At 48.1% G+C, this 24313-nt stretch overlaps 2 protein-coding genes across 5 annotated transcripts in view; one reads left to right on the plus strand and one right to left on the minus strand.

Moving 5' to 3' along the window:
• UBN1 (ubinuclein 1) overlaps positions 1 to 20604 on the plus strand; it is a 39457-nt gene extending 18853 nt beyond the window's left edge. For 2 of the 4 annotated variants that reach the window (XM_028117433.2, XM_028117434.2), the window contains exons 9-18: positions 1119 to 1248; positions 1426 to 1544; positions 1772 to 1900; positions 2086 to 2232; positions 12203 to 12253; positions 12352 to 12394; positions 13582 to 14802; positions 15833 to 16076; positions 16362 to 16451; positions 18385 to 20604. In XM_028117433.2, coding sequence (XP_027973234.2) covers positions 1119 to 1248; positions 1426 to 1544; positions 1772 to 1900; positions 2086 to 2232; positions 12203 to 12253; positions 12352 to 12394; positions 13582 to 14802; positions 15833 to 16076; positions 16362 to 16451; positions 18385 to 18434 — 2224 coding nt within the window. In that variant the 3' untranslated portion in view covers positions 18435 to 20604. Of the gene's footprint in view, positions 1 to 1118; positions 1249 to 1425; positions 1545 to 1771; positions 1901 to 2085; positions 2233 to 12202; positions 12254 to 12351; positions 12395 to 13581; positions 14902 to 15832; positions 16077 to 16361; positions 16452 to 18384 lie in introns of all 4 variants that reach the window. The other 2 variants (XM_028117431.2, XM_028117436.2) reach the window with 2 other exon arrangements.
• Positions 20605 to 20754: 150 nt separating this feature from the next.
• The window catches only part of PPL (periplakin), a 41460-nt gene continuing 37901 nt past the window's right edge, over positions 20755 to 24313 (minus strand). Inside the window, exon 22 of the mRNA XM_088017061.1 lies at positions 20755 to 24235. Coding sequence (XP_087873187.1) covers positions 21572 to 24235 — 2664 coding nt within the window. The 3' untranslated portion in view covers positions 20755 to 21571. The remainder of the gene's footprint in view (positions 24236 to 24313) is intronic.

A 24313-nucleotide genomic window follows, 5' to 3' on the forward strand; every position in this document is an offset into this window, starting at 1 on the left:
TTTTAAAGGGGGGTGGGTACACCAAATATTTGTTTCCAAGAAATGATAGACCTTAGTAACCTTAGGCAGCAGGTGTTATTGGAACACTGTGTATAATAATCATGGCCAGTTGGAAGAGGATTTCTTGGCAAGTATGAGATGAGAGAGAGAAAAAGTGTTGCTTGCTGTCTTTGAGAATCCAGAAAAGTAAGAGATAACTTGGTGCAGCCACAGGAGCCTGCTCTCCTGGGATCATTCTCTTTTCACTCTCACTTCTCCCAAGGCCAGGGTATATAAATACCATCTCGTGGCACTTCTCCGGGATACCTGAACCTCTGAGATGTTGCACTGTATGAAGTAGATTAAAAAGCAAAAAAACCCTGCACATATAAACCCAAACCAGGTTCTTAGTATCCGGCCTTCCAGCTTTGCCAGCTTCTCTGTTGCGTTATTTAGCAGAGGAAGCTTGTTCTCAACAAGTGAGGATTTTGCACGTGTAAGAACAGTTGTCAAGGCTTGGGAATATTCTAGCAAATGACCAGGATGGGGATTGGCCTCCTGGGTCAGGAAGCCTGGACTATAGAGAGCACCTGAGGGTCAGCACACATGAGAGATTTGTGTCAACAATAGCGTGCTGGAGCATGCCAAATACAGAGAACTCAAAGGATTGAAGACAAATATTTTTCTGCTCATTTAGATGGGAACACTGGAGGGGTGAGGATTTCCCTGACCTCCTTATTAGGGATAGAACTGGGGAAAAAAGGAAACGCTGTTGGAAGGTATTTCCTGTCTACAGCAAGTAACTCAATCACTTTCATTTTGAAAGCTCTTATGTGAAATTTAGTACTTCAGAGCTTGTTCTCTCAGGTTCTGTTTTCCTGACTACCTTTTAGTTGGTCTTGTCTTTGACCTGAGGGTCTTGACCCTCCGTACCTAGCCAAGTTCATCAGGTGTGGGAGTTCTGATTTGGCGACTGCTGGGGATCTGTTGCACTCGTCACTCTTTTACATTGCATGACCGACAGCATAAGGTTTGATCTGTTGTTGGCTCTTAGTTTTCCTCTCTGCAGTAGGGTGGCTTCATGATGAGAGGAGCTCCAGGGAGCTGCAGGCTCTTGATGACTCTGTTCTGTTCTTCAGCATAGAGGTGCAAACTCGGGAGCTGAGTAGCCAAATCCGTTCTGGGGTGTATGCCTATCTTGCTTCATTCCTGCCCTGCAGCAAGGACACCCTGGTCAAACGTGCTCGGAAACTTCACCTCTATGAACAGGTGGGTGACTGTGGAGTAGAGTCCTTTGGCTTCAGGGCCCAGCAGAGAGGGTGACTGAGTCTTCACAGATGTCACATCTGCAGTTTGTCCTGCCTTCGTGCGATTATTCCAGTAGTGTATCCTCAGTATAAGAAGTGATGAGTAAACCAGTCTTAGGATATGTCCTGCTCTCTGCAGGGGGGGCGTCTGAAGGAACCTCTCCAGAAGCTTAAGGAAGCCATTGGAAGGGCAATGCCAGAGCAGATGGCCAAGTACCAGGATGAATGCCAGGCACACACACAAGCCAAGGTCGCTAAGTAAGTGTGTCTCCTGGCTCTCACATGACAACATCCTCTTGCCTCTTCTCTCCCCCCCCCCCATTATTACATTTGTGAATGAGACTCTTGGCTCTTCTGCAGCATTTTCACCTTCTCTTAGAAGTTCGGGGTGGGGCTTTGGGCAGGGGGGAGGTGGTGGATATGGGGGGAAGTAGTTCTTCCGTGGTGGTGACTTTAGGGTCCCATTGGTCCTATTCACACTATAGGATGCTGGAAGAGGAGAAGGACAAGGAGCAGAGAGAGCGGATGTGCTCTGATGAGGAAGAAGATGAGGAAAAGGGGGGCAGGAGGATAATGGGACCCCGGAAGAAGTTCCAGTGGAATGATGAAATCAGGTGTGCCCAAACTGGGACCTTGCCTCATTGGAGGGTTTGTGGGGCCAGTGTCTGAGCATGTTCCTGTGTTTCTAATGAAGGTTAGAATCATTTACTTTAATTAGGGCTGCCGAAAGCACACGATTGAAACCTTGAAAGAAGCATTTGGGGTGGTTTGAAGTTTTTGACTTGTCTCTGCCCCTCAGGGAGCTGTTATGCCACGTGGTGAGGATAAAGCTGGAGAGCTACGATCTGGAGAGGAACAACAGGACCCAGTCTTGGGAGGACTATGTGAAGGCCTTTCTGGATGCTGAGGTCAAACCTCTGTGGCCCAAAGGCTGGATGCAGGCCAGGTGAGGGCCGTGAGCAGCAAGTATGGTCCGTGTGGTGAGGAGGTGGAGTGTTCTTGTGGTAAAGAAATATTTGAGTGCTTCTGTTGTGCCAGGCCAACAGGGTCCCGTCCCTCAGGAGGTCACCATCTAGCTGACTCAACCCCCATCTTACTGGAGTAATCAGGCGGTGTACAGTTGCTGGGAATGGCTCTTATTCTTCCTTTGAAGAGGGAAGTTACCGGTGGGGTTTTTTTGTCTTTGTTATTCTTGTCCCACTTCAGCTCCTGGTTGGGGCATGCTCGTCTCACCTCAGTCTGCCCTTACCTGTTTTGAGATAATGGCTCCTCGTAGAAGTTGAGAGGTAGATTCATCTTGGAAACATCTTCCGGTTCTGAACAGAAGTCTCATTTTCGAGTAGCAGGGCTGACTGCTTATTGGAGTTAAGTGCTGAACTTCTGTGTTATGTAGCTCAGGTGAATGGACTACAGCTGCCATCCACAGGCAGGAAAGCTGGCTGGAGCTAGTGCTCTTCCCCCTGCCGCCACTGTGGGAAAATAGACTTTACATAAAATTTACCATCTTAACCATTTTTAGGTGCATAGGTCAGTGTTTGTTTTGTTTTAAAAGATTTTATTTATTTACTTGACAGCACAAGCAAGGGGAATGGCAGGCAGAGGGAGAAGCAGGCTCCCCGCTGAGCAGGGAGCCGGATGTGGGGCTTGATCCCAGGACCCTGGGATCATGACCCGAGCCAAAGGCAGCCACTTAATTGACTGAGCCACCCAGGCGCCCTGTCAGTGGTTTTAAATACATTTACATTGTTGTGCAACCATCACCATCCATTTCCATAACTCTTTTCATCTTACAAAACTGAAACTCTGTACCCATTAAACGATAACTTCACATTCCCCACCCCTCAGATTCTGTGACCACTGTTCTACTTTCTATGATTTTGACTCCTCTGAGTACCTCATAGAAGTGGAATCATACAGAATTTGTCTTTGTGTAACTGGCTTATTTCACTTAGTATAATATCAAAGATTTGTCTGTATTACACATTACAGAATTGCTTCCTTTTTAAGGCAGAATAATATTCCATTGTATGTATGGAAGACATTTTGCTTATCCACCCATCTGTTGATACTTAGGTTTCCGTATTTTAGCTATTGTGAATAATGCTGTTATGAACTTGGGTGTACAAATACCTCTTCAACACCCTGCTTTCAGTTCTTTTGTGTGTATGCCTAGAAGTGGAATTGCTGGGTCATGTGATAATTGTATGTTTAATTTTTTGAGGAATCATCAATGTCTTCCATAGTGGCTGTGTCATTTTCCATTTCCACCAACAGTGCACAAGGGTTCCAATTTGCCTACATTCTGCCAGTACTCGACGTTTTCTGGGTTTTTGATGGTAGCCACTGTAATGGACCTGAGGTGGTATCTCCCTGTAGATTTGAATTTTCCTAGTGGTCAGTGGTGTTGAGCATCTTTTCATGTACCAATGAGCCATTTATGTATCTTTTTGAAATGTCTATGCAAGTCTTTCACCCATTTTTTATTTTATTTTATTTTATTTTTTTCAGATTTTATTTATTTGACAGAGAGAGACACAGAGAGGGAACACAAGCAGGGGGAGTGGGAGAGGGAGAAGCAGGCTTCCTGCAAAGCAGGGAGCCCGATGGCGGGCTTGATCTCAGAACCCTGGGATCATGACCTGAGCCGAAGGCAGACGCTTAACGTCTGAGCCACCCAGGTGCCCCGTTCACCCATTTTTGAATTGGGTTAATTTGTTTCATTGTTGAGTTTCAGGAGTTCTTTCTGTATTCTGGATATTAATCCTTGACAGATGTGATTTCCAAATATTTTCTCCCATTTTGTGAGTTGCCTTTTTACTCTGTGGATAATATCTTTTGGTGCACAAAATTTTTAAATTTAATGAAGTCCAATTTGTCTACTTTTTGTTGCATGTACCTTCGGTGTCATATCTGAGATATAATTATCAGATCCCATATCATGAAGCTGAGTTAATTTTTGTATATGGCATTAAGGGCCCAACTTCAGTTTTTTGCATGGGGTATCTGGGTTTCCCAGCACCATCTGTTGAAAAGACTGTCCTTCCTTTATTGGTCTTTGCACCTTTGTCAAAAATTGTTTGACCACATGTGTGAGGGTTTTATTTCTGGGCTCTCTGTCCTATTGCATTGGCCTCTGTGTCTGCCTTTATGTCAGTAACACACTGTTTGGATTACTGTGGCTTTGTAGTACGTTTTGAAATCACGAAGTGTAATTCTCCAGCTTTATTCTTTTTCAAGATTATTTTGGCTATTCAGGGTCCCTTGAAAATCTATATGAATTTTAGGATGGGTTTTTCTATTTCTGCAAAAAACACATTAGGATTTTGCTAGCAATAGCATTGAATCTGTAGATTGCTTTGGGTAGTCCTGAGATTACAACTCAATAATATTAAGTTGTCCAGTCCATGATGGGTTGTTTCCATTTATTTATGTTGTTCAGTAATGTTTTGTCATTTTCACTGTACAAGTCTTTTAGGTCTTTGGTGAGGTTAATTCCTAAGTTTTTCTGTTTTTTTTTTTTTTTTTTCTTTTGATGCTGTTGTGAATAGAATTATTTTTGTAATTTCCTTTTAGAGTGTTCATTTTTCATGTACAGAAATACAACTGATTTTTGTGTGTGTTGATTTTGTATCTTGATACTTTGCAAAATTCATCCTAAAATTTTTTGGAATCTTTAGAGTTTTCTAAATAAAAAATCATATCTGCAAACAGGGCTCACCTTCTCCTTTCCAATTTGGATGCCTTTTGTTTCTCTCTCTTGCCTAACTGCTATGGTTAGAACTCATAGTACTAGGTTGAATAGAAGTGGTGAAAGCCTGCATTCTTATCTTGTTCCTGATCTTAGAGGAAATGCTTCAGCCTTTCCCCGTTATGATGTTCCCTGGGGGGGCTTCATATTTGGCTTTTATTATGTGGAGGTATTCCTGTTTCTAGTTTGTTGAGTGTTTTCATCATGACAGGGTGTGGTATTTTGTCCTTTGCCTTTTCTGCATCAATTGAAATGATCATGTGGGTTTTTTTTCCTTCTGTTAATGTGGCATATTACACTGATCAGTTTTCATATGTTGAATCACCCTTGCATTCCAAGCATAAATCTAACTGGGTTGTGAGCACCTGGGTGGCTCAGTCGGTAAGTGTCTGCCTTTGGCTCAGGTCATGTTCCCAGGGTCCTGGGATTGAGTTCCCCATCGGGCTGCTGCTCATTGGGGAGCCTGCTTCTTCCTATACCCCTCCCCCTGCTCATGATCTCTCTCTCTCTCAATAAATAAATAAAATCTTAAAAAAACAAAAAACAAAAAACAAACAACCTCACTTGGTCATGATGTATAATGTTTTTAATATTCTCCTGAATCCTGTTTGCTAGTAGTTGTTGGGGAGTTTTGCATCAGTGTTAATAGGACATATTGGTCTGTAATTTTCTTGTGGTGTCTTTGCCTGGTTTTGGTATCAGGGTAATGCTGGCTTCATAGAATGAATTTGTCTTTCCTCTTCAGTGTTTTGGAAAAGTTTGAGGATTGGTGGTAGTAGTTCTTTACGTATTTGGTTGAATCCACCCATGAAGCCATTATCAGGTCCAGGTCTTTCCTTCTGTCGGGAGATTTTTGATAACTGATTCAGTCCGTTCACTAGTTACAAGTCTAGTCAGATTTTGTATTTCTTTGGGAAATAGAGAAAGTCTTAGTAGGTTTTGTGTTTGTAGGAATTTGTCCATTTCAACTAGATAATCCAATTTGTTGTGTGCCGTTGTTTATAGTACTCTCCTAGAATCCTTTTTTATTGTAGAATCAGTAGTAACGTCCCCACTTCCTTTCCTGATTTTGGTAATTTGAGTATCCTCTTGAACATTATTAGTCCATCTAGCTAAAGGTTTGTCAATTGTGTTGATGTTTTCCAAGAACCAACTCCTGCTCTTACTGATTTTTCTCTATTGGTTTATTCTGTTTTATTTACCTATGCTCTGATCTGTATTTCCTTCCTTCTGCTTTCTTTAGGTTTAACTTATTCTTTTTCTAGTTCCTTAAGTTGTAGAGTTAGGTTGTTGATTTGAGATTTGTTTTTTACAATGGAAACGTTGATAGCTATAAGTACTCCCTTTGCATCCTTTGTATCATAAGTTTTGGTATATTGTGTTTTCATTTTCATTCATCTTTAAGTATTTTCTAGTTTCCTTTGTGATTTTTTTTCTTTGATTCATTGATTGTTTAAGAAGTATGTTGGTTAATTTCCACAATTTTGTGTGTTTTCAGTTTTCCTCATGTTACTGATTCGTAACTATATCCTCTTGTCAGAGAAGATACTTTGTATGGTATCTATCTTTTTAAATCTTTCTTTTTTTTAAGATTTTATTGATTTGAGAGAGAGAGCATGAGCACTGAGGAGGGGTGTAGAGGGAGAGGGAGAAGCAGGCCTCCCGCTGAGCAGGGAGCCCGATGGGGGACTGGATCCCAGGACCCTGGATCATGACCTGAGCCGAAGGTAGACGCTTAACCGACTGAGCCACCCAGGTGCCTCTATCTTTTTAAATCTCTTGAGACTTAATTCGTGACCTAACATATGGTCTGTCTTGGGAAATGTCCTATATGCACTTGAGAAGAATGTGATTCTCTTGTTGGGTAGAGTGTTCTGTGTATGTTGTTAGATCTAGTTGGTCTACTGTGTTAAGTTTTCTATTGTCGGGGCGCCTGGGTGGCTCAGTTGGTTAAGCGACTGCCTTCGGCTCAGGTCATGATCCTGGAGTCCTGGGATCGAGTCCCGCATCGGGCTCCCTGCTCGGCAGGGAGTCTGCTTCTCCCTCTGACCCTCTTCCCTCTCGTGCTCTCTATCTCTCATTCTCTCTCTCTCAAATAAATAAATAAAATCTTTAAAAAAAAAAAGTTTTCTATTGTCTTATTTGTCTTGTGTCTGGTGTTCTATCCATTATTGTGAGTGGGGTACTGAAGTCTCCAACTCCTATCGTAGAATTGTCCATTTCTCCTTTTACTTCTGTCAGTTTTTGCTTCCAGTGCAGGAATGGTTATAATTATTATATCTTTTTGCTGTTTTGAAGTTTTTATTAATACGTGATGTCCTTCTTTGTCTTGTAATCTTTCTTAATTTAAAGTGTATTTTGTCTGATATCAGCGTAGCCTCCCCTGCTCTCTGTGGTTATTATTTGTGTGGAATATCTTTTTCCATCCTTTTGCCTTCAACGTGTTTGTCTTTGGGTCTCAAGTGAGTTCCTTATAGACAACATTGAGTTGGATCTTGTGTGTTTATCCATTCTGCCAATCTTTGTTTTGATTGGAAAGTTTAATCCATTCATATTTAAAGTAGTTATTGATAAAGGAAGGGCTTGCTTCTGTAAGTTCAATGACCTATAAAAGCGCTGCTCTCTGGGCGCCTTGGTGGCTCAGTTGGTAAGTGTCTGCCTTGGGCTCAGGTCATGATCCCAGGGTCCTGGGATCGAGCCCCACATCGGGCTCCCTGCTCAGCGGGAAGCCTGCTTCTCCCTCTCCCACTCCCCCTGCTTGTGTTCACTCTTTGCTGTGTCTCTGTCAAATAAATAAATAAATAAATATCTAAAAAAAAAAAGGCGCTGCTCCCTTATAGTTCTGTCCCCACTTTGGTTGCTGAGGTCACAAAATTATATTTTTAGAGATTGTGTGCCCCAAAACATAAGCTAATAATTTTAAAAATGCATTAGTGTCTTAAATTATATAGAAAACAAGATTTGGAGTTACAAATCAGTTACAGTAATACTAGCTTTTACACTAATAATTGCTGTTTTTTTTTTATTAGTCTTAAATCATGTAGAAAATGAAAAGTTCAGTTACGAACCACTGTTAGGAGAATACTAGCATGGTTTTTTAAAGATTTATTTTATTAGAGAGTGAGCGAGAGAGAGCGCGTGCACTCACACTTGTGCAGGAGGAGGGGCAGAGAGAGAGGGAGAGAGAATCTCAAGCAGATTCTGCACTGAGTGTGGAGCCTGATGCAGGGTTCAATCTCATGACCCCAAGATCATGACCTGAGCTGAAATCAAGAGTCAGTCACTTAACCGACTGAGCCACCTGGGCACCCTGAGAAAACTAGCTTTTATAATTGTCCTTGTATTTACTTTTTTGAGATCCTTATTTCTTCACATGGCTTTTAAGTACTATCTGGTGTCCTTTTTATGTAACCTCACAGGGTGCCCTTGAGCATTTCCTGCAGGGCAGTCCAGTGGTCATGATGTCCTTCAGCCCTTGTCCATCTGGGAGTATCTTCATATATACCCCACTTCCGAATGACAGTTTTGCTGGATATAGGATTCTTGTTGGACCTTTTCTTTTAGCACTTTGGATATATTAGCCCGCTATCTTCTGGCCTCCAACTTTTTTGATGAAAAATCTGTTGATAATTTTATGTGGTGATTTTACTTCTCCCCTTGGGCTTTCAAGATTCTGTCTTTGTGTTTTAAAAGTTTGATAACAGGGCGCCTGGGTGGCTCAGTTGGTTAAGCAACTGCCTTTGGCTCAGGTCATGATCCTGGAGTCCCGGGATCGAGTCCCGCATCGGGCTCCCTGCTCAGCAGGGAGTCTGCTTCTCCCTCTGACCCTCTTCCCTCTCGTGCTCTCTCTCATTCTCTCTCTCTTAAATAAATAAAATCTTTAAAAAAAAAAGTTTGATAACAATGTTTCTCTGTGTGGGGCTCATCTTGGAGTTCACTGAGCATCTTGGATGTTTATATTCATCTTTTTCATTGGGGGATTTTTAGCCGTATTTCTTCCACTGCTCCCTCTGCCCTTTCTGCCCTTCTCCTTCTGGGACTTCTACAGCAGGTGGTGTCCCACACATCCCACTGCTCTGTTCACTTTTCTTCAGTCTTTTTTCTCTCTGTTCCTCAGACTTGGTGATTTCCATTATCCTCTCTTTGCTCACATCTGTGTTTGAACATCTCCAAGGAATTTTTCATTTCAGTTACTGCACTTTAAAGCTCCAGAATTTCTTCTTAATTTCTTTTTAGGTTTTCCGTCTCTTTATTGGTATTTCCATTTTGTTCACATATTCTTTTTTTATCTACATCTTCCTGTAGTTCTTTGAGTATCTGTAAGATCATTGTTTTAAAGTCTTTGTCTAGTGTATTTGCCATTAGGTCTTTTTCAGGAAGAGTTTCTGGGTATTTTTTTCCCTTGTGAATGGCCCATACTTTCCTGTTTGTTTGTATGCCTTATGATATTTTTCTATGCATGTGTGTGGAGCACTGGATATTTGAATTGAATGTGGTAACTCTAGAAATCAGATTCTCTCACTTCCCCAGGGTTTACTTTTTGTTTGTTATTGTTTTTATTGCTTGGTTTTTTTTGAGATATAATTGACATAACATAATATTAGTTTCAGGTGTACAACATAATGGTTTGATATTTGTATGTGTTGTGAAATGCTTACCACAGTAAATCTAGGGATCATCCATCATCTCACATAGTTACAATTTTTCTTTTGACGAGAACTTTTTTTTAAGATTTTTATTTATTAGGCAGAGAGCACGAGCGAGCGGGGGGGAGTGCTAGAGGGAGAGGGAGAAGCAGACTCCCCGCTGAGAAGGGAGCCTGATGCGGAATTCAATCCCAGGACCCTGGGATCATGACCTGAGCCGAAGGCAGACACTTAACCGACTGAGCCACCCAGGTGCCCTGACAAGAACTTTTTTTTTTTTAAAGATTTTATTTATTTGACAGAGACAAAGCGAGAGAAGGAACAGAAGCAGGGGGAGTGGGAGAAGGAGAAGCAGGCTTCCCGCTGAGCAGGGAGCCCGATGCGGGGCTCAATCCCAGGACCCTGAGATCACGACCTGAGCTGAAGGCAGACACTTAACGACTGAGCCACCCAGGCGCCCCATCTGACGAGAACTTTTTAAGTTGACTCTCTTAGGGGCACGTTGGTGGCTCATTTGGTTTAGCATCCAACTCTTGATCTCAGCTCAGGTCTTGATCTCAGGGTCATGAGTTCAAAACCCACGTTGGAGCCTACTTAAAAAAAAAAAAAAAGACACCTGGGTGGCTCAGTCGGTTAAGCGTCTGCCTTCGGCTCAGGTCATGATCCCAGGGTCCTGGGATCAAGTTCCTCATAGGGCTCTTTGTGCAGCGGGGAGTCTGCTGCTCCCTCTCCCTCTGCTCCCCCCCCCCCCACATTCGTGCTCTCTTTCTCTCTCTCGTAAGTAAAATATTTTTTTAAAAAAAAGATTTGACTTCCTCAGCAACTTTTGAACATACAATACAGTATTGTTAGGGCGCCTGAGTGGCTCAGTTAGTTAAGTGACTGCCTTCGGCTCAGGTCATGATTCTGGAGTCTCAGAATCGAGTCCCGCATCGGACTCGCTGCTCAGCGGGGAGTCTGCTTCTCCCTTGGACCCTCCCCCCTCTCATGCTCTCTCTCTCTCATTCTCTCTCTCAAATAAATAAATAAAATCTTTAAAAAAAACAAGACAATACAGTATTGTTAACTATGGTCCCCATTCTGTATATTGTTTTTGTGGAAGGTTGTGGGCAGTCTCTGTGCCTGGGAGCAGCCTGCAGTGTAAACTTAATGTCTTCCCAGGTCTTGTCTGAACCCTTCCTTGGGTGTCACTTTCTCATTTTTCCCCATATACGTGGTTGTTTTGAATGGTCTGTTTCTTAATGTCTGTCTCCTGAAAGTGGGAAAGTGAACAATGAAGGAGGGGAAAAGGGCACCAGTTTTTCAAATCCCCCGGAAGTCACCTCAGCCAGAGGGGCAAGGGCCTGCCACAGGTGGGAGGGGTGGGAGGTTGACAGCAGTGGCTGCCCACCTCTTTGCATCTCTGTGATGAAAAGCAGTAGTCAGCAATCAGAGCAAAGATTCCCCATACTTGGAGCACAGGATCATTTTTGCCCACCCTAGTTCCTGGTAAGCTGTTTTGGGGACACATGTATGGCTGCCTGCCATGGGGCTGGGAACAGAAGGCTACAACTGTGCTAAGAGCTGAAATTGACAGCAATTTACCCTCCAGGGTAAATTGTTTAAGATTTAAGATTTATTTAGTTTAAGATTTATTTATTTATTTATTTATTAGAAAGTGTAAGTATGTGAGGGAGTGAGGGGCAGGGGAGAGGGAGAGAGAGAATCTCAAGCAGACTCCGCTTTGAGTCTGAGCCAAATCAAGAGTCGGACGCTCAACCGACTGAGCCACCTAGACACTCCCAAAATAGTTGTTTTAGATTCTATTAGTGCAGTTTGTTGTCCAGGTGGGTAGACAATTCCCAGTGCTTCCTACTCCACCATCTTCCCAGAATCCAAATCATGGAGCCTTTCTTTGTGTCCCTTCTTTAGGTGGACTTGCTCTTTTCTTTACAGATTGAACATCTGAAAGTGCATAGGGGGGCGCCTGGGTGGCTCAGTTGTTAAGCATCTGCCTTTGGCTCAGGTCATGATTCCTGGGTCCTGGGATCGAGCCCTACATTGGGCTCCCTGCTTAGCGGGAAGCCTGCTTCTCCCTTTCCCACTGCCCCTGCTTGTGTTCCCTCTCTTGCTCTGTCTCTCTCTGTCAAAAAAATAAAATCTTAAAAAAAAAAAAAAAGCGCATAGGGAGGGGCATAAAGAAAATTCTGTTGTGTTTCCCTGGAAGAAGACTGCGCTGTGGTCACTCCACATTTGACTCTTGGAAGGGATGAGAATCAGCAATAAGGAAAGCAGTCCTGCCTTTAGGGGAAAAATCACTATGAGAAATTTTGCGGCAGAGCCATAGCTTTTTTGGGTCACTCCTAGACTGTTTGCTTTCCAGTGGCCAGTGCAGCCATTTTAGGAATTAAGCTCACCAGGCCACTGACATTTAAGGTGTAATAGCCACTGAGTACCAGGGATGGCAGGAAAGCTCTAGAAGCAGAGAGCCTGCCTTCAGGGGGTTTCCACAGACTGCCTCTAGTGTTCTTTCTCTGTTTCAGGACTCTGTTTAAGGAGAGCAGACGAGGCCACGGGCACTTGACATCAATCCTGTGAGTGTCTCAGTATTTTCTCTTCTCAGGGCGACGGTTATTTTCACCTCCTTTGTGGATCTTCTCTAAACCTTTTCTGTGTTCATTCATTTGAACAGGGCCAAGAAGAAAGTAATGGCCTCTTCCAAAATCAAGATGAAGGTGAGTCAGCCTGCTCAGGTCATGTGCTCTTCTCCTTTCTCTCCAGCCATGCATATGAAACCTCTTAAGCAACTAGAGCAGCTCATTGAGGTTGGCTGGACTGGGGGATAGCTCTTCAGGATGGCACCCTTGAGGCTGTCCAAGAGGCAGCCTGGCCCATCGCAGGAGCCTGAGGTTGGCAGGGCAGAGACCTGAGCCGGGCCACTTAGTACCTTCCAGCCTTAGTTCTAGGAGACAGTACCCATCTGGCCCTTTCCTGGGGTGGTAGTGGTGGTGGTGGTGGTCGGATTTCAATGAGGTCTTCCTGACAGGCCCTCTGAGGCGTGAAGAGCCCCTGCAGATTTGAAGGTCGTATAGTGTGATGATATTCTTTTCATGAAAGAACACTGCTAGCCAGGTGCAGGTTTGCCTGGAGCTGTACCGGAAGGGACAGGTGGCTTTGTTGTGTTTGCCTGGTGGAGATGGGGGGAACTGAAAACCATCTTAGGCATTTCAGAAGCTTTTGAATGTAGTAAAAATTGCTGTTTTTCTGAAATTTTTAACAGCTCATGTGGCTGTATAGTGTCCTTAACCGTACATAAACAGTCCATGAGAATAAGCTGTGTAAATTCTGTATTCTAAAGTATCTGTTGAGGTCCTACAGTGTCTAGGACAAATTGCATTAAGCACTTGGAATGTGAGAATGATGAGGTAGACCCTGTTCCCACTCCCGTGACAGGACTTTTCCTTTGCACCCAACTGAGGAGACAGATGCTGGAGAAGACCAAGGAGGAGAAGAAAGCTAATTTAAGGCAATTCTCATGCCATGCATCATTTTCTGATTGCAGCTGGGAGTACTCTGAGACAGTGTGTGTCCAGTAGGGAGAGCATCTCTTTGCTCAAGTCTTACACTTTTTCAGAAACAGAGAAGAAGAGTTTCTTTGTGGGTGGATGGGTACCTAGCAAGAAAGCATGCTTGGTAAGCCCAGCCCCAGCCAGCCAGACAGGAGCCAGAGGGGGTGAAGGAGTTCAGCACTTTCAAGTCCAAGCAGGCGTGGCAACCGCTCTCTTCCTGTCTTGTTTTGTGATTGTACAGGAAGACCTGGTTCTTTGGGCCTTGTGGTGTTCTCACATTTGTGTTCTCACCACAGGGCCAGTGTTGGCACCTTTGGACATTTCTAAACATCAGAATTCCTGCTTTCCTTTAGGAATCATCTACTAAGCCTGATAAAAAGGTTTCCATCCCACCAGGCCAGATTGGCGGCCCCCTGGCTTTGCCTTCAGAACACCTGGGAGGAGGCCTGAGCACTGGGGCTACAAACAGGGAGCTCTCAGCCCAGGCATCTGGCAGCCTTGCTAATCCTGCTCCTATCAACCTGGAGGACTCGTTGGATGGAGACTTGATCCGTAATTCAGCCTCCTCATTGGAGGTGGTGTCTAAGGAACTGGCTGTGCTGAGCAGCAGAGCAGGTGGGAGCTCTGAGTTCCCACTGCCGGCACCCTCAAAAGTACCTGCAGAGAAGATGGTGGGCGTCGTGTGTTCAGAAGAGAAGAGGAACTTTCTGAAGCCCAGCCCTTCTGCCCCGCCAGCCTCTAGTTCCCTGCAGTCTCCCCTCAATTTTCTGGCCGAACAGGCTTTGGCACTGGGGCAGTCCTCTCAGGAGACAAAACCAGAGAGCTCTGGCTACAAAGAGCTGTCCTGTCAGGCCACGCTCAGCAAGGGCCTGTCGGAAGTGCACCAGTCCAAAGCAAAGCACCATGGCTTGCCACGGACGCCTCATGCACCCCAGGCGGCAGCTCCTGTGCCTGGCCCCCAAGTCAAAGTCTTTCATGCAGGCACTCAACAGCAAAAGAGCTTCACCCCTCCAGCTCCTTTTGTCAATAAGCTCCAGGGCCCAAAGCCTTCCTCCCCGCAGTGCCATCGTTCCCTCCTCCAGCTTGTGAAGACAGCAACCAAAGGCCAGAGCTTCCATCCCTCCACGCCGGCCTCTTCAGGAGGCACACCAGCCTCTAGCAGCAACTCTCATAAGACCCCAGCCTCGTCCTCCACTGCCCTGAGCCATCCAGCAAAACAGCACTCAGCCAGCTCTTCAGGGCCATCTTACAAGAATAGTCCCTTTGCCAGCTCGGTCTCTAAACACGGGGTTTCTTCTGGCAGCTCTTCCTCTGGAGGAACACCAGTCCAGAGCTCTGCTTCCGGGAACCTGCTCCCCGGCGTACAGCCTCCCTCCGCAGGACCGTCTGCCAGCAGACCTGTCCCAGGCTCTGCAGTGAAAAAACCACCTGTTTCCCAGAAGCTGACCCTGGTGGCCCCTCCGGGTGGTCCAAGTGGAGACTCCAGTGGTGGGACCCAGGGAGTGGCAAAGCTACTGACCTCCTCCCTGAAGTCCAGCGCGGTTAGCAGCGTGACATCGTCTACCTCCTTGCCAGTGAGTGTCCTGGCACAGCAGCCCGCCCCTCGTGGGTCTTGTGGACAGGGCCGCTTGCCTTGCCCTGCTCGGAGAGTGAGATCTGACACTGAAGGTCAGGTAGGAACAGTGAGCCCAGAAATCGGAAGGAGGACTGGGCTTCCTGTTTTCAGGTCTTTACTTTTCTGATGGTAGGAATCTTAGGAGAGCCTGAAACTTCTCTTGAGGATGAGCAGAAGGAAGGGCCTAGTTTGCAGGGATGCTATGATTGTGGGTGGTATAGAACGAGTCACAAAACTCCTTTCCTATCTCATAGCTCCTACTTGTCCATCTCTCCAAACAAGTAAACGAAATGCTGTCACCTCTCAGATCATCAGCTTTATGGAGATGTTCATGCCCCAGGAAGAGTGACTCTTTTGGTTGGGTTTTAAAGGACTCTGCAGGTCAGACAGAGGCAGTTTGGCAGAGTCCAGTGGTTAATGAGGCTTGCCTGTGGGTAATTACAAGAAATTTGGATGCAGGTTGGGGGCATGGGAGAGAGCAGTTGTTTTCATTTTTCCAGTATATAAAAAGATTATATGTTTACAAAGACAAAACTATAGAAAGGTATGTTCAGCAAGGTCTCACCTGCCTCTGTTCTGTCCTACCACCCCTGCAAGGTGACTATTCCTTAGTTTCACATTTTTCCTGTTTTTTCTAAAAACAAAGATCAGTACAAACAAATGTGTGTATGTTTTATGTATATAAATATGGACACACCAGTGTTTGTATGTGCCTACATCTGTGGATGTCTACAGAAGATATCCTTCCTTTTTTGTACAAAGGAGGCATAGTTAATACCCAGCTTTTTAAGTGAACACTGTCCTAGGAGCCATTCCACGCCAGTTCAGAGGCTGTCATCTTCCTTCCTCTGGGGCGCCAGAGTACGGGGCACCTTCCTGAAGGGTGGTCTATGAGTGGGTCCCCGCCCTGCACGTCCGTTTCCAGCCTTGGTCTGTGTGTGAGCTGCGGATGGAGCTGGCGTTCTGACCATGCTGTGTTTCCTCCCCAGAAAGGAACGAGTGGGGCTGTGCTGCTGGCCAGCTCCTCGCCCTTAAATCTGCTGTCTGCATCCTACAAGTCCGGCAGCGCGAAACTGCCCGGAGCCATGAACTCCAACTCCCTGGGGATCATCTCCCAGTTTCCCCTCCACGTGCTCTCCTTCAGCGCCGAGTCCTCTGCGAAAGCAGGGGTTTCCAAGGATGCCATCGTCACGGGTCCTGCCCCTGGGACATTCCACCACGGCCTCAACCATAGTAAGTGCTGCTCTTATTTCTCCTCATGCTGGAGGGACAGAAGGTTCCCCAGCACCTGTGCCCCCACTGATGAGTTCTTTTGTCGTGTGCTGGGTTCCTGTGTTTGTCTGGTGTGTGACCATGGGCAGCGTTCCTGGGATCCATGCTGAGCCCCCCTTCCCCTTGGGGTTCTCACCCAGGACCGGTCCAGTAGGTTGTCTGGGCTCTCAACCACCGAAGCAGCTTTTCTGTTCCTGTCTTCAATGTGTGTGTTTTGTTCTTTTCTCCCCTCCTGTTTTCTCTCAGGTCTCCTGGCTGGCTTGCACTCCAGCCCACCCCGTGCAGCGCCTCTCCCACACGCTGCCGTGTCCACCCACATCCCGCAGAGTCTGCCAGGTAATTGCCAGGTGATCAGAGTGCCGTGCATCCCGTACGCCATTCTGCTCCCTACCCATTAGATGCCTTGTCTGCTGCCAGGGAGTTTAGTGTCTTCAGCTCGCTGTTACAATATTGTCTTGGTTTGTCCTTCAAGGCTCTGGCTCTTCGAGTACTCAGAGAGACTGACAGAGGCTTCCACTTTGAAATTTCCCCTCGTTCCCCACTTGGAACTGCCACTGGGTCAGCCTTAGCCTGTGTGATCACAGGGGAGTTTGTAATGGCCTGTGTGCGAGGCAGGTGAATTCCCTTAGCTAAAGTTGGTGCTCACATCGGTGCTAATACCCAGGGGCTAATCGGGGCACTGAAAGGCCTTTACATTGAAGCTGCTGCACCTTCCAGGTGCGGCCAGCTAAACTTTAAGTGAAAGGGAGAACCCAAACAGCAGCAAGGTCACAGGGGCAAGGTCTTAGGGACCCTTCCCTGTGATGTCAGCCTGTGTGCCAGAGAGGAGCATCTTTCATTTGAGTTCAGGGGTGAAGGCAGACATTAGGGAGCACAGCAGGACCTGGGGCAGCATTCCTCTTCTCTTCCTGCTTTTCATCTCTGTAGGTCAGTAGATTTCAGAAAGGGATGTGGTATTGCTGTGAGAAGGCCGCACAGATGCTCCAGCTGGCACCTTCCCAGTAAGTGATTGGCCTCGCCCTGTGCTGGAACATGATTCGTAAACATGCCTCATGGCACACTGGTGGGAAGCCTCATGGGATCTTGGTTTTGGCCTACTGCGCTCTTCTTACTACTCTAGACCTGCTCCAGAGAGGACCGGGGATGCTATGTCAGTCAGGGGAGAGCTATTCTTCAGGAAGCTGAGCCTGGGTAGCGCTGGTGCACAGGTGCCAGGGTGGGAGTAAGACAGGGAGCTTGCCTGGCTAGGCATGCCTGTGGCCTGACGCTTCCCAAGTCTGTGTCTATCTCCAGATTTGCAAGGGGTCTCTGGCCTCCGTGTCCCAAGGCTGATGCATTCCTAGTGAGCACCACAGGCCGTCTGGGCATAAGACTGGACTGAAAATTTTCAAGGTGGAAATTTTGCTTCTTTAGAGAAAGGAACCAAGGGGCTAAGCTTCCTGGATCAACAGTGACTCCATTTTCCTCTAGAGAAGCCATAGCTCCAGTGGACTTACTCTGCAAACTGGCGGCTGCTGTAGTAGCTAAGAGAATAACATGGGGGTCACAGAGCCACCTAGGTGGGAGTGTGTGGTTTGAAAGATGGCACATCACAGTGCCAGGAGACACTCCACTTAGCAGAAAGAGCGTAGTTAGCCGGGCCTTTCCTCTGAAGATGTTGCAATTTCCGTGGCACACGGAATGTCACACTTTCAAACAGAAACAAAATAATTGAAGAGCCATTGGAACATGACTGTTGGCCTGTGGTATTTTCAACAACCACAAAAAGGAAAAGCACTTTCCTGTACCCTCTCTGTCTCCTTTAGCCCTTCTTCACGTTGGAGGATTACGTTGAGTGGTTGTTAAGTGAAAAGCTGCCTGCTTATTTCAGCTGTGTGACTGTGTCTGCCTTGCTTTCTTTCCCGTGCAGACTCGGAATGCTAGCACCTTTGAATTTGTCTTTGTAGGGCCGGAGGGTTTTGATGGTGAGAGTGCTCACTGCTGCTTGAGTGGAGCGCAGTGCGCCAGGGGATGGTGGTGGCAGTGGGGAACGGAAGCGGCTCTGGGTGCGCGGCATGCAGCGGGCAGCTGCCATCACAGAGCTCAGAGTGCCATGCACACTGTGAGCTGCTGCAAGTGGCAGTGCTTTCAGTCTTTGCCAAGGGTTTTTGGGCTCAGCCTTCGGGGGGCTTTTGCTATGTAGGTGATCTCCTTGAGGTTTTGTTACCGCCACCTTGAGGGAATCTGAGATCCTGAAAGACTTGTGTTATTTTTGCTTATTCTTTTCCAGATGCTTCTCAACTTCACGGAAAAGGGCCCGGTGTACCACGGAAATTGTGACCTCTTCAGAGGAAAGGCCCGACTAACTTAGGTCTGGGCGGAAGCTGAACAAGTAGGTCTCAGAAACTGGATAATCACTATGCTCTTTCTGCCCCGATTGGCTTTCTTCTGGAGAAGGTGTGAGTGCTAAGTGGAGCGTCTCTTGGCACTGTGATGTGCCTTCTGTTAGGGGACCAGCCCTGGGCTTCTCCGGAGGCACGGACTGGCCTGGTGTTCCGGGCTGCGCGGCTGTGTCATGGACAATCGTTGGAGGGGCAGCTCTGGGCTGGGGTGCGCGCTGGGTCATGTACGAAGCTCTGGTGTCGGGGCAGAGCAGTTGGCACACGTGCTTTAAATCCACCTGACCCCTGGCATTTGGTCAGAGTACCTCATGGTGCCCTAGTGGTCAGGGACTCCTCTGGCCACAGTGGGATCCCTGGATGGTCATGGTATCTGTCCCATCCTCACGCTGTGTGCTCAACAGGACAAAAACCTCCCAGCTAATACACAGCTGGGAGACTTACCTTGTTTTTTTGAAAAATACTCAGAACACCTAATGTGTGCCCATCATGGTGGGGGCCAGCATCTCTGCCTGAACGTGACAGTGAAGCTCTTTCAGAGAAAAGACCTTTGTAGATTCAACAGTTGTGACAGGATTTTTAAAGACACTTATTTTGGTCCAGATTTCATTATTACCATTAATGCATTGGATAGAATGGGACTGCTTTTTGCCTGTCATATTATAGTAAGACATAATTCCAGTGCCTTTATGGTGGAGCAGAATTAGACACGTCCATTCAGCCCTCTGGGTGGATCTCAGATGGAAGACTTTTTTAAAAGATATGTCTGTATTTAAGACATAACCAGTTTGAGTTTTTTACAGTTGCACATCATAATCTGTGCCGTCCTGACTTGAAGGTCATCTGGGCCCCCAAATCCCAAGTCCCAATACAGCCCGGGCCCCCATTTTGTTTATTTCAGAGTTCATACAGGTGGACTGCAGAGCCCCAAAGCCCTTCATCTCTTAGAGGGCCAAGGATATGAGGGGTTCCAAGTCACAGACATTCCAGTTTGTTTTGTTTAGAAACCATTGTCAGGCAGAGCTGCAGGAACAGACCTCTGTGAAGTGTCTGCCATGTAGAAACAGGCCTCGGCGTCCTGGAGCTCTCCACGCAGCAGGGCTGGGCGTTGACTTAAGGGTGGCACGCCGATGAGCATGGAGAGTGCGCCAGAGACAGACTAGGACAGCTACCGCGGAGCGCACTCAGCAGGCGGCTGCTTCACAAGGATGGTTAGGGCACTTGCCTGTCCGGTGAAGTGTGTACCACAAGGCGTGTCTGAACTGACTGCTTCAGCTAAGTGATTGCAATTATGTTAAGAGTAATCCGCCTCCTCAGAATGTACACCTGTGTGACGACACAGGCAGCTCTCTTGGTTCCTGCCTTCCAGGGTACAGTGCTCAGTAACTCAGTTCATGCAGAGGTTTGCCCGGGTTCAGATGGAGCAACACCTCCGTCAGCTGTCCGGCTAGGCCTCTGCTGTTTGTTTGGCTTTTTTCTTTTTCTTTTTTAAACGTAAGAACCAACATGTGTTTCACATGGGCTAGAGTGGATTCCTTATCCCTTCATTGTACCTATTTTTTGCAACTTGGGTTTCCAGTTTGTTTACAGAATATAGTCTTAGGTAGTAGCAAAAGAGCCAAAGAAGAGATTTGTATTGCTGAGCTCAGAGCCGCGCAGAGGCCGCCCGTGAACACTGAGCAGTGGGAACTCTCCAGGTTTCTCCACCCGAGAACACCCAAGGTCCCTTCCCTGCAGCGCTCCCTCCTCCCCATGTACCATTGAGTGTGCAGCTGGAGCAGAATACCCTCATTTTTAGGAATCTAGTGATGCCTCTTGCCTCAGGGAAACGTTTCTTTGATGGGGAGTTTATGAGATTTCTTTTTCTTGTTTATGCTTTATTTGTGGTAACGAAAGAGTGAGTGACTTACACAGCCACGGCCGTTGCGCCCGGCAGGCAGAGCGGGCTCCGGGGTGGGGTGGAGGGGGGCGCTGCCCTTGGTGCAGCCGCTCCTGAGGTGTGAGAGGGGCTGTGGCTTTTGTGCGGCGAGACTATGTTGGTGTTGGGGGTGGTGTGGAAATTGTTAATCTTGTATAAAGCAACTAAATAAATTGTTTCAAGGTTTCCAAAACATTGTTTCTCATTCTTTTTACCTTTTTTGCAACTAATTCTTCTTCCCCTAGGAGCTGGTAGATGTGGAATATCCATTTTGGCCATAAGCCAAGAGGGAGCAGAGGAAATAAAAAGCCTCACGGGCAAAAGAAGAAGAAACACTATGAAATTAGAATCAAGCCACCAGGTGTTTATTTTCGCATTATAAATAGAGTTCCCTAGTCCCATTTTCTTACATAATACATAACAGAGAACCTAAAATTCATTTGGTGAAAAGTCAGTGTATGGTTAGTATACTTCAATACCAATGAGCGGATAAGAAGACTTGTAAGGCACTAAAACTAAGGCTAATAGCAAGACAGTCCTTTATGAAAATACTTTAATTTCAGAACCACAACACATTCTCTGATGGTGCGTTTTCCTGGGACAATCTGGCTGACAGTTTACCTTCACTATAGCACCAAAGGCCAGACATTGTTCTGGCTTTGCACCTTTTCTGGCCTAGAACCCGGATCTGTCTCACCAGGAGGCCTCTGACAGAAAGTCTGCTCTCAGCCAGTACCCAGGGGGATATGAATGCAGGTCAGCAGCCCTGAGGGTCCCAGTCCTTTGATGTATGGAAAGGTATGTGAAAGGGAGGCCTTTCTGCTCGAGGGTCCCCCCCACCTGGGGTGTGAAGGCCAGTGCTCAGAGTGGGCTTGTCTTCTTCAGTCGTCATGGGTCGTGTGCTTTAGTTTTTTCGGGTTGCTTCCAGGTGTCACACAAGGAGTCTACTGATGGAAGTGTGTAGGAAAAGGGACAGCAGAGTGGCATCATGGTTGTCTGATCATCAGAGAATGAAGCAGGTCCCTCACCCAGGTTGAATGACAGCGAGGGTTGGGGAATGTGCTCAGCTCTGCACAGGTCAGGAGTCTGCACAGGGCCAGGGAGGAGAAGACACGGTGGTACTGGGTAGGCTTCCAAGAAGACAGGGGGCTAGGCTGTGCCTACTTCTGTCCAGACACCAGGACGGCCAGCTCCTGAATGGACATATCCTTGTTGACATAGCGGTCATACTGAGCCGGTGTCAGCCTTCCTTTCTGCAGGGCCTCTTCAATGGAGAACTTCCTGCCAGACTTCCTGTCGTGGATCACAGAGGACTCTCCGCTAGGACCCTTCACCGAGATTTCCTCCCAGTCACATTCCTGGCTCCTGAGTTTGACAAACATGTTCCAGTCGATGAGACCGGCGCGATGGGCTTCCTCTGGGGACAGCTCCCGGCCCGTGTCGGGGTCGATGACCACAATGGAGCGCCGGAGGTGGTTCTCCCTCTGCTCCCTCTTGACGGCCACGGAGCCCAGGCGCTTCTGCAGCTCATCGATCTCAAGGTCTTTGTCTTTGGAGAGCCTCTTGAGGTCATCCAGTTCTCTCTCCAGGGACCACAGTCTAGAGTCCAGGCTCGTCGCAGAGTCTGCCGTGGTCATGTTTCTCAGGTCTCGTGTTTCTGTTGCAGCCATTTCAATTTCCGACTGGAGTCTCCGGGTCTCGAGCTGCAGGCTCTGCCGCTCCAGCTGCAGCCTGTGGTTTTCTTCCCTTAGGAAGTCCAGCTCTTTGGATGACTTGGAGTTACAGAACTCCAGCTCCGACAGCTTGGCTTCCAGCCGACTCACTTCCGCATCCAGATCCCTCTTGCTCCGGCTCTCCTCCTCCAGGCTGCTCTTGAGCTTCTGGATCTCTTGTTCGGTGTCACCTTTCTCCACCTGGATGCTTTCGGAGAAGACCACCTTCTCCTTGACCTCCATCTTCTCCAGGTTGTCGAGCTTCTTTCTCAGGGTCTCGAGTTCGCTCTCCAGGACCTGCCGCCGGTGCCTCTCTTCCTCGAGCTGGACTTTGAGCAGAGAGTGTTCCCTGGCCTGCTGGGGATCCTGCTGCAGCACCACCTTCTGCTTGAGGGTCACTTTCTCCCGGGCCTCCCCCTCCTCCTCCTCCAGGTCGGCCAGCCGCTGCTTCAGACGCTGCACCTCCAGCTCGGCCTCCCTGCGCGCCTGCCTCTCGCGTTCCAGCTCCTCCAGCTGGCGTTCAAGCTCCGCACGCCGGCGCTGCAGCCGCCGCAGCTCCCCCCGGAGGTTGTCGATCTGCCGCAGCTCCACGTCGATGCTCTCGGTGAAGGCGTTCACCTCAGCCCGCAGGCCGGGCTCCTCCTCGTACCTGACCACCTCCTGCTGGACCACCTTTTCCTTCACCTGGGACAGCTCCTCCTCCTTATGCCTGATCTTCTCCTCCTGGGAGGCCCCCTCCCTTTCCAGATCCACTTGTTTCCTCTGTTCCTCTGAGAGCCTGGCCCGCAAAGACTGCACTTCCTCTTTGGTTTGGGGGTCTTCCTGGAACTGGAGGATCTCCTGGACCACCTCCTTGGTCTGCACCTGGGGTTTGGTGTCTTTCAGGGACTGGATCTCTTGCTTCAGCTGGTAGATTTCTAAATCACACCTTTCAATGAGTCTTGTCTTGTCCACAATCTCCTCCCTGAGCCTCTGAAGCTCCTTCTCCATCTCAGGGTCAGTCTTGTACTTGATGACTTCCTTGGTCACTTCTTTGACCTCTACCTGAGGGCCCCGCCTCCTGAGCGCCTCCAGCTCACCCCGGTAGCTCTTCAGCTGCTCCTCGGCCGCCCGGTACTTGCGCTCCTGCTCCACGAGCTCCAGGCGGAGGTTGGCCACTTCCCTCTCTGCCTCGGGGTCCGGCCGGACGATTTCCCGCACTTTCTCCTGCACCAGCACTCTGGCATTTTCCTCCTCCAAGGCCCAAATCTTGCGGAGCAGCTCAGTCTTCTCCCTCTGGTTGGCGCGAGCCTTGGCCTCCTCATCCTCATACTGGCGTTTGAGGTCTCCCACCTCCCTCTCGGTTGCCACATCCTTTTCCACCTTAAGCACCTCCTTCACTGTGATCTTCCCCTCCGCCATGGCCCGCTCCTTCTCCAGCCTCTTGAGCTTGTCCTGGAGGAAGGTCAGTTCCTCCTCGCACTCCTCCCTGAGCTGGCCCTCCCGCTGCTGGGCCTCCTGCAGCTGCCGGTACTCTGCCTCCAGCTGGGGGTCATTCTGCAGCTTCACCACCTCCTTCTCGGTCACCTTCTCCTGTGCCCGGTTCTTCTCCTCGGCCAGGGCCGCGATGCGCTGCTGCAGGAGGGCCGCCTCTGCTTCCCGGGTGCCTTTCTGCCGCCTCAGCTCCTCCAGCTCCTCCCTGAGCTTCAGGACCTCATCCGCCTGGGCTCTGTCTGGCTCGATGCGCAGGACCTCCTTGACCACATACTCCTGCCCCCCATCCCTGGTCTCCTGCTCCAGGGTGCGCAGCCGCAGCCGCAGCGTCTCCAGTTCGTCCTGCAGCAGCTGGTTCTTGTGCTGCTCCTCCACCAGGGTCTGCTGCATCTGCTGGAAGCCCTCCTCGAGCACAGGGTCTGGCACCTTCTTCAGCACTTCTTTCTTGACCACCGCTTCCTGGGGGCTCCGTTTCTGCAGAGTCTGGATTTCTTCCTGGGCGCTCCTGACCTCCTTCTCCAGCTGCTGTCTCCGCTCAGTCTCCTCGTCCAGCTCCTTCTGAACCTTCCACGTCTCCTCCACTGTGGAGCCTGCTGTGCTCCCTTGCAGGGTCTCATGGCTCGCTCCCACCTCCGGCTGCTGAGGAGGAGAAGACAGTGCGTGGTTAAAGCTGCACGCTCTGCCTGGCCTGTTCCCACTGGTCAGAGCACACCTCGG

The sequence above is a fragment of the Eumetopias jubatus genome, unplaced genomic scaffold (assembly GCF_037043125.1).
Source record: "Eumetopias jubatus isolate StellerSeaLion01/CBP00866 unplaced genomic scaffold, mEumJub1_p1.0 scaffold_12, whole genome shotgun sequence".
NCBI classification, from domain to species: Eukaryota; Metazoa; Chordata; class Mammalia; order Carnivora; family Otariidae; genus Eumetopias; species Eumetopias jubatus.